The sequence below is a fragment of the Malus sylvestris genome, chromosome 9, assembly GCF_916048215.2.
Source record: "Malus sylvestris chromosome 9, drMalSylv7.2, whole genome shotgun sequence".
Classification (NCBI taxonomy): domain Eukaryota; kingdom Viridiplantae; phylum Streptophyta; class Magnoliopsida; order Rosales; family Rosaceae; genus Malus; species Malus sylvestris.
The window spans coordinates 1,257,142-1,265,790 of NC_062268.1; the positions used below are offsets into that span (position 1 = coordinate 1,257,142).

At 38.5% G+C, this 8,649-nt stretch overlaps 3 protein-coding genes across 3 annotated transcripts; 2 read left to right on the forward strand and 1 right to left on the reverse strand.

Moving 5' to 3' along the window:
* Nucleotides 1-904: 904 nt before the first annotated feature.
* Nucleotides 905-3,788, forward strand: LOC126583943 (proteasome subunit beta type-7-B-like). The gene is made up of 9 exons (XM_050248501.1): nt 905-1,074; nt 1,850-2,022; nt 2,111-2,252; nt 2,345-2,441; nt 2,541-2,610; nt 2,709-2,813; nt 2,974-3,072; nt 3,163-3,250; nt 3,462-3,788. The coding sequence occupies exons 2-9, from the start codon at nt 1,882-1,884 to the stop codon at nt 3,536-3,538; spliced, it is 819 nt and encodes a 272-aa protein (XP_050104458.1). The 5' UTR covers nt 905-1,074; nt 1,850-1,881; the 3' UTR covers nt 3,539-3,788.
* A 655-nt stretch (nt 3,789-4,443) lies between these two features.
* On the forward strand, nt 4,444-6,813 carry LOC126583945 (ras-related protein RABB1b). The gene is made up of 6 exons (XM_050248504.1): nt 4,444-4,618; nt 4,735-4,874; nt 5,419-5,501; nt 5,954-6,158; nt 6,239-6,307; nt 6,501-6,813. The coding sequence occupies exons 1-6, from the start codon at nt 4,573-4,575 to the stop codon at nt 6,588-6,590; spliced, it is 633 nt and encodes a 210-aa protein (XP_050104461.1). The 5' UTR covers nt 4,444-4,572; the 3' UTR covers nt 6,591-6,813.
* Nucleotides 6,690-8,446, reverse strand: LOC126583944 (pre-rRNA-processing protein esf2-like). Its single transcript, XM_050248503.1, has 6 exons — nt 8,033-8,446; nt 7,878-7,945; nt 7,656-7,745; nt 7,432-7,562; nt 7,110-7,262; nt 6,690-6,984 (listed from the first exon to the last, which is right to left on the reverse strand). Exons 1-6 carry the CDS (start codon nt 8,266-8,268, stop codon nt 6,967-6,969), a joined length of 696 nt encoding a protein of 231 aa, XP_050104460.1. The 5' UTR covers nt 8,269-8,446; the 3' UTR covers nt 6,690-6,966.
* Between the last annotated feature and the right edge of the window lie 203 nt (nt 8,447-8,649).

The window sequence follows — 8,649 nt, forward strand, 5'->3', positions numbered from 1 at the left end:
TAGAGGCACGACTAGGTGAGGATCGGTAGTGTGGTCCTAATCTTTCCCTATTTCAATTTATTTATTATTTATTGCTTTTATTTATTTATTGATTTTTTTCGTTTGGTTTTTTCTTCATATGTCACTTTATTTGAGTAATTACTGGTAAATTCAATATCTTCAAATTTAAATTTTATAGTGATTTCAAGTTTTTAAACATGAATTATAATAGATTTTGCACAAAAAATATATTTGAAGAACATGAAAATGATAGTTTGTTGTTACAACGTCTATGTATATTGACCAAAGTATAGTGTCTATGCATAGCCAGTAAATATTTTACGTTACATCTTAATTTAGTGGTATTTTTCTTTCCAATGTGGAAAAGATATCCGAGTTCCACTCCCTTAATGGTAAATTGAAGCAAAGAGCATGAAATATTTTAATGGGCGTTACATATGTTATTTTAGAAATACTTTCAAAAAATTAAAAACGCTTTTAGAGAAACATGTTCATGATTTTGTTGTGTGTTCTCTATTTTGTAAACTGCATTTTCTTTTGCCTTGCCAATTGCCATTTCAAAATGTAGAGTAGTATCTCACACAAGGTAGTGTCATGGTAATCATTATTATTTTTTGGCTGTTAGATTCATTCATCTTTTGGGTCATCATTCATCAATGAAAATTACAATACAAATGCCTTTTTAAACTAATATAAACTGCAAAAGAATTCCAACTGGAATGGATAGGCACGCAATTGGTTGAAATATTTTTTTTATCGAATTTTTAATTAATTATATTATTACACTTATTATACCGATGTGTATTTCTGGCACATGTCGTGGACTGGCTAACGACATGTGGCCTAATGGGCTACCGTGAAGTACCCTCTGCTGGGCGGCATCACGAAAAAGGCCCAAAATTTATCACAACTTGCCGGACAAGTCTACCCCCACCTCACTCTCTCTCTCGTTTCGTGCCAATTTACAGTCCCAGTTCTTCTCCCACATAAACCCTTCGGATTTGAACACCCAATTTTCTTCCCCAAATCGATTTGCATCTCTGCAGATCAAGCATCAGCATCCGAGCGCATACAGGTAAGTAAAATTTTAAGTTTAGGGTTTATATTTTTGTTAAATTGTTGCCCCTTTATTTTTCTGTATATCGAAGAAGATTAGAGCTTTTTTTAAAATTCATATGTTATTTAATCGAGCGAAGAAGATCTGATTCTGTGAGGTATGTTTTGATGTGGGTGTGATGCTTGAAGGGGGGGTTTGTTGAAAAAGTTTGGGGATTGTGTTTGTGATGTTGCCTGCAATCTGTTTGATTAAATCCGCGAGAGAAAGTATTATGATTTGATTAGTTTGTGAATCGTAAAGGCGTTTTTTGGTTTGATTCTGCATTTGGGTAGGATTTGATTGTGAAAATTATGGGCTTTCTGTGATTTTATGAGTTGTTTGTTGGTCATTATCTTATGGTGTTGGTCCATGTACTACATAGATTTGGTTCTCAATAGTTCACAAAGTTAGGTATTGGGTTGTTCTAGAATCATAACATTGTATTAGACGCGTTTCTGTAGCCTTTTTTCTCTCTTTGGATCACATCGTTACGTAGTTAATGCAAGAGCTTTTCTGGAATTAGAGTCCTTTTTTTTTTTTTTTGGCCTTATTATCTTGTGTTAAATTCTAAGTTCTGGTAACGCGTTCTATGTATATACTTTTTTCCATGAAATAGTTTGTGACTGGCTTTAGGGTTTGAAAGAACAGTTCTTTACTAAATTATATGGGTAAATACATGTTAAGGAGAATTATAGAAACCAAAATTGTAGGGTAGTTTTAGAGTGAATTTTGATGTGGATATTGATTCTGCAGGTGTGATTGAAACTAAAAAAATAAAACAAAAGATGTCTCAGGTAGCGGCAGATGTTCCCAAGGGTGGGTTCAGTTTTGATCTTTGTCGAAGAAACGACATGCTTGCAAAGAATGGAGTTCAGCAGCCATCTTATAGGAAGACGGGAACCACCATTGTTGGTTTGATTTTTAAGGTACAACTGCTTTCCACTGTTTAATTAGAAATTGTGCCACTCAAATATAGGTTAAATTTTGATGATTCCTTTCTAATTCATTCTTCAGGATGGTGTCATTCTTGGAGCTGATACAAGGGCAACTGAAGGACCCATTGTGTGTGATAAGAACTGTGAAAAGATCCATTATATGGCACCCAATATCTATTGCTGTGGAGCTGGAACTGCTGCTGATACAGAGGCTGTAACAGGTAAGTCAGGATTGTTTTTTACATTGGTAATGCTTGTGGCTGTCTGTGTAGTAGCAGCTCATTTTGGTGCTCTGTTGAATGTGCATCGCTAGATATGGTGAGCTCACAGCTGCAACTGCATCGCTACCATACTGGTCGTGAATCTCGGGTTGTGACAGCCTTGACCTTGCTCAAGAAACACCTTTTCAAGTACAATGTTATCACTTCTCAGTTTAGAAATTGCAGGACTAACTTATATTCCTCAAATTTAAGCACAGTTTGATTTTAACTCCCATCTTTATTATCCAGTTACCAAGGTCATGTGTCAGCTGCTTTGGTGCTCGGGGGTGTTGATGTCACTGGACCCCATCTGCATACTGTAAGTTATTTCTTGTTTCAGACTTTTAGATGTGACAATGGTTCCCTTTTTGGGATTGCATAATGATATGATGCCAACTCCAATGCTTGAAATTGCAGATATATCCCCATGGATCAACTGACACACTGCCATTTGCTACAATGGGTTCTGGTTCTCTTGCCGCGATGGCCATGTTTGAGTCCAAGTACAAAGAAGGCATGACTGTAAGTTAGCATCATACGAATTGAAATTTATCTTCATTGAATGGTACTATCCGTGGATACAGATACTTGACTACCTTCATTCGTATTCGATTATACAATTAGTAGTGAGTCAGTGACATCCCCATTTGAATTTCTGGTTAATGTTTTTACTTTGATGCAGAGGGATGAAGGCATAAAGCTTGTAACTGAAGCAATATGCTCTGGAATTTTCAATGACTTGGGAAGTGGAAGCAATGTTGATGTTTGTGTAATAACTAAGGTTTGTTGCTTCTCATCACATTTCACCATTTTCAAAGGGAAAAGCAGAGGGTATAAATTTCGTATTATTTGTGCATTTTTGTTGGCTCAGGGACACAAGGAATACTTGAGGAACCACTTGGTGCCGACCCCTCGTACCTATGTCAGTGCCGAAGGCTATAAGTTTACCAAGAAGACCGGTAAGAAACACACTTCTTTCACTTGGCTTTCTAATCATTCAACCACAAATTGACGCTCAACTTAGGCATCATTCATCTTTTCTGTCATATATGAAAAATTCATGCCTCTCCATGAGCAGTGCACGCATGTACAGATAACTAGGTTTGGTCAAAACTGCATATCAAGTGAGTGAAACGTTTTCTGAATCTGTTGTGTTTTCTTTTGTTGCAGAGGTTCTCTTCACAAAGATCACTCCGTTGACTAAGAAGGCGGAAGTGATTGAAGGAGGCGATGCAATGGAAGAGTGAAACCACCACTTCACAAGGATCGTGCGATTGTTCATGTCGTAATTCAGTTTCCAGTGTAAAACCTCAGCGACTTCATCCCAACTTGTTATGTTTTTCCCCATCCATTGGGATTGATCTCAAAATACATCGCAATCACTTTTGTGAACTTGTTAAGAATTATTAGCGTTATCCAGACTTTTAGGTTGGTCTTCAACAGACGTTATAACTTTCCGTATTTTGCAAATTATTAGATAACGTGCTTTTGGCTGAATCTTTGAGGATAAGAATGCTAGCAATCTTTTCGTTTGGATCTTACTTGTTCTACATTTTCATCTCTTTTTACGACCCTACAAGGCTTCTTTATAATCCGAACTAATCAAAAAGCCGGTATGGGAGGGTAGCACTGGTCATATAATTAGGACTCATAATGTCTTCTACGATCTTTTAACTCGACATAAAACGACACAAAAATAACAGATTTTGAATTAAACCGTTGATGAGTCGGATTTTTTATTGAGTTATTAGTGAAAAATTTGCTAACGAGTCAGGTCGTTATCGAGTTACTTGTTAAAAACCTGATAATATATCGTTTGCCAGAGTTAGACATTAGGTATGATAATTTCTTGCATGACACGTTACAATTTAAGAATCAGGTCATTATAGCGTCAACTGCTGAGAAATCGTTAAGATAATAAGTTTGATTCGACATGATCCATTAAAATAACTAGTATGATACAAAAACGACACGAATACGATAAACACGACTTGGTCGGGCTTAAGAATACTACAATAAGTCAACTTATTAATTAATTAAGAATCCAGTCATTTGAGGTATATCCAATTTCTTACGAATCCAGATGTCGGTGATTTAGTAGAAACTTATTAATAAAATAATAAATAACAAATAAAAATAATAGAGAAGAGAACAAAACAGTAATCAGGCGGGCAAAAACCAGAAAATACCGAACCAGCAAAAAGGCAAAGACAGCGAGGAGAAGAGAACTGTCCCCCTCCTTCTTCCCCGTTCTCCCTCCGATACGACGTCGCACTAAACCATGTCTTACGACTACCTCTTCAAGTACATCATCATCGGCGACACAGGTCTCAATTCCTCCAACCCATAGCTTTCTGATTTTTCCTGATTTTGTTTGTTTGTTTTGTTTGAGAATTGAGGTTTTAGAGCAATTGGATTTTGGGTTTTTGGTTTGGATTTGTAGGTGTCGGAAAATCTTGCTTGCTGTTGCAATTCACGGATAAGAGGTTCCAGCCTGTGCATGATCTTACCATCGGTGTCGAGTTCGGAGCTCGAATGGTCACCATCGATGGTCGTCCTATCAAGCTCCAGATTTGGGACACCGTAAGTTACATGTACTTCCCTTCTTGTTTTCTGTTTGGCTACTGAGAAAATAGAGTTTTCGTGGTGAATTGGGTTTATGGTTTTGTACCAATCTGAATTTGCCGTTCTGTAAATTTTACTTGTACGTGCCTGTAACTTGACGACAACATATCGAAGTTTTAGAATTTTCGATTGACCCGGTCTTATTCGGGTTTGCAATGATGAAAAAGTTTCATCTTCTTACTGCTAAAGGTAGACATGGCGCAAAACCAAGCGTTCAAGATTTATACAGCCAACCCCACTTAGTGGGATAAAGATTGGTTGTTGTTGCTGTTGTTTGTGGCTTGTTGGGTAGGCATAAGACTGATTCTTTATGTATGCTATTGGTATTTAGTTTTCTTTTGCGCATTGTGTTGGTTTTAGTATCTTATGAGATTGTATATGCTAAGACGCCTTCGAGAGGTTGCACCTTATGTATTTAATTCCAGTATTCGTTGCTGTTTCTTATGAGTACTGTGAATATTCTTTAACTTCTTAAGCAAGGATCGTCGGTTTTACATTTCAGGCTGGGCAAGAATCTTTCAGATCGATCACTAGGTCTTACTACAGAGGAGCAGCCGGAGCGCTTCTGGTCTATGACATAACCAGGTGGGTGGGTGTGCGTTTTGTCTGTTTTTCAACTTTGTGTAGCTCTGTTTGTGTCTGGTCCGAGTGGATATTACGTCGAAGATGCACATGAATCACATACTGAACTTACAATTCTTCTGAGATATATGCCTAATATGTTGCATTGCATTGCATCTCTCTATTTAACATTCTGCGTAAATCTCTGCAGTTTTCATTTTATTTTAGGCTTCATGTTGCGAAAATTAAAAAGGGGCTACTGTACACGTCTTGTGGTATATATTTGCAAGTTTTTCCAATTGACAAATCCTTGTAAATGCTCTTTTGGCCCCAGTATTCCTCCTTTTTATGGAAGGGATTGGCATTTTTATAGCCGTTGTATCCGGTTCTGATTAACGGAGCCCTACTGAGGTATATGTCTGTTTTCCTCAATTCAACCGGAGATAGGAAGTGATTAAAGTTATTTTGTTTCCCAGGAGGGAGACATTTAATCATCTTGCGAGCTGGCTGGAGGATGCCCGGCAGCATGCAAATCCTAACATGACGATCATGCTCATAGGGAACAAGTGTGATCTGTCGCACCGAAGAGCTGTCAGCAAAGAGGAAGGAGAGCAATTTGCAAAGGAGAATGGGCTTTTATTCTTGGAGGCATCTGCAAGGACGGCACAAAACGTCGAGGAGGTGATGTTACTCAACCAGTTCAAACCCCTACTCTATTTCAATTTACAATGTTTAAACTCATTGAGTAACATACTTTTCAGGCCTTCATAAAGACTGCCGCAAAGATTCTTCAGAATATTCAGGAAGGCGTATTCGACGTATCTAATGAGGTAAACGTTGAGTCATTTATTATGGGAAACGTTAGCTACTAGAATTGGGATGCAGCGCATGAACTTTCCTTTGAGTCTGCTTGAATTACTTGATCTCGTTAACCATAACTTACTGGATTATCGGATCGTATAAACTTCGACCTTGTAGCTTCTATCTGAAGAATGAAACTGAATGTTTTTGTGATGTTTGCAGTCATCTGGCATCAAGGTCGGATATGGCCGGCCCCAGGGTCAATCAGGCTCGGGCGGAACGGTTGCTCAGAGGGGCGGATGTTGCAGCTGATTAGAACAGAAATCGACTCTCTATTCTCTCCGTTTGCGCAAATCATCTGTGCTTTGGACATACTCTCTCAACGGTCATGCTGCTACTTTGTGCAAAACATTGAATGTATAGAGTTCTTGGATAGATTTCTGTTTCTTTTCAGGATTTCACCGTTTTAAATGCTGAAATATTTCTCAACAGTGTGATTTGTTTGACCAGTTAACAAAGCTCAATTGAAAAGTAATTAATCGGATAAGTAAATACAGATACAAGTATTTTTCGCACGGTTTCGACGATGATCCGGTCGAAACCAAATGGAGATGGCAGCTCCAAATGATGTCATGCGCTTTTACAGCTCTTCCGGTTGAGGTATGCCAATCCATGAGAATTTTGAGCACTAAGAACCACCAAATACCTGCAAACAGATCGCGAAATAACATAGAGTAGTCAAACAACAGATAACTTATACGGGCAACAGCAAGGAGTAAGTAACGGATCACGAAATAACATACGGTAGACAACCAATAAAACGATGCTTACCGCTGACAGTACATCTCCAGAAAGACGAGGTTTGGTTATTGCAGCATTATTTGCAACAGGTTTCTTCTGTCGGAACCGGCGAATTACCTGATGTTCCGGTTGGCTATCAGAGAGATCCGGATTGCTCCCTGAATATTCTTCGACCCTTTGCCTCTGTTAGAGAAGATGAAACAGGTTCTGTAAAGGGACTTGTTATATAGTCTAGCTATGGAGAGGAAGGCAAAACGACGTCAATAGAAATTCGAGACAGCTGCACTAAAACATATTCCTCGCCTACTTTTTCTGTAAAGTGAACACTCTTCATAGAATACACGAAAACTACCTTCTTCAATCTTTCATCTATGGCACTCAAAGCACGGGACTTCTCAACTTTAGTGAGATAGAAATCACGCTCCTTCTTAGCAGCAGAAATTTCTAAAGCTAGTTTTTGCTCCCGAGTGGCTTTCTTGTAAGCTGCAATCAAACATTGCCGAATCAAGAAACAAGTAACAATAACGAAGCACAATGGCAGGAAGCAACAAAAACACATTCGTTAAGAGTCCGCACCAATCTCTTCGGTAAGATTATCCCACTTGAATTTACTCAAATACTTGATATTCCAAAGATCATAGTAGAAAGATGACCTCTTCTTCCCACCTAAACACAACCGAACAAGCAGGTGGAATAAATTTTGTATCGAAGAAATACAACCGGAATGCAATGCATCCATAAACACATGCTGCAACGAGTCAAATCCTCTAAGAAAAATACTTAATTTTACATAATTACCTATCTGTTCACCATTTAACATATTAGCAACTCTCTTAGCAACCCTTTTGTCAGAAAATTCAACCCACCTGCATTTGCAATATTTTACGACATACCCTTCCGAAAAGCCAAACTCTTTCGATAAGATTAACGATTTAATGCTTTTTAAGACGTACCCTTCTGAAAAATTTTGCCTCTGAAATTTACCAGCTTTGATTTGAACATGACCACAAGAATCTTGAGGTGCAAGATAAAGCCTTTGTATCTCTCCGTACTGGGAGAGCATCTGACGAAGCGTCGACGGATCCATGCGCGGCGGAATCCGACCCAAATAGCAAACCCCTCGCTGCTTCTCATCCTTCCCACCTTCCTTCATCGATTTCTTCCTTTTGTTCTCTCTCTCGATTTCCATTCCCAATGTACAGCCCCAACTTCAATTTGAAAGATCTGGAGCAGAGAGGCTGCAGTCGCACCAAGTTAGCAGGGGTACAACAGGACGACGACCAGGCAGGAAGAAATCGGGAGGAACGAGATGAGTGCGGGGCTTAGGGTTTAGGGAGGAAAGAGACGAGTGCGGGAGGGAAGGGATGAGTGCGGGGCTTATTTGTCCGTGTAAAAACGTAATAATGCAAACTTAACAGGGGTAAAACAGGAAGAACACATGAACAGTATTTCAGAGTGTTTTGGGTTTTAGTGTACATTAAATTTGTTGTTTTTTTTAGGGTAAGAATACCTTTAAAGAGAAATAAATTTGACATCAAACTCGCCTTTATAAAAATCGAACTTGGTGATT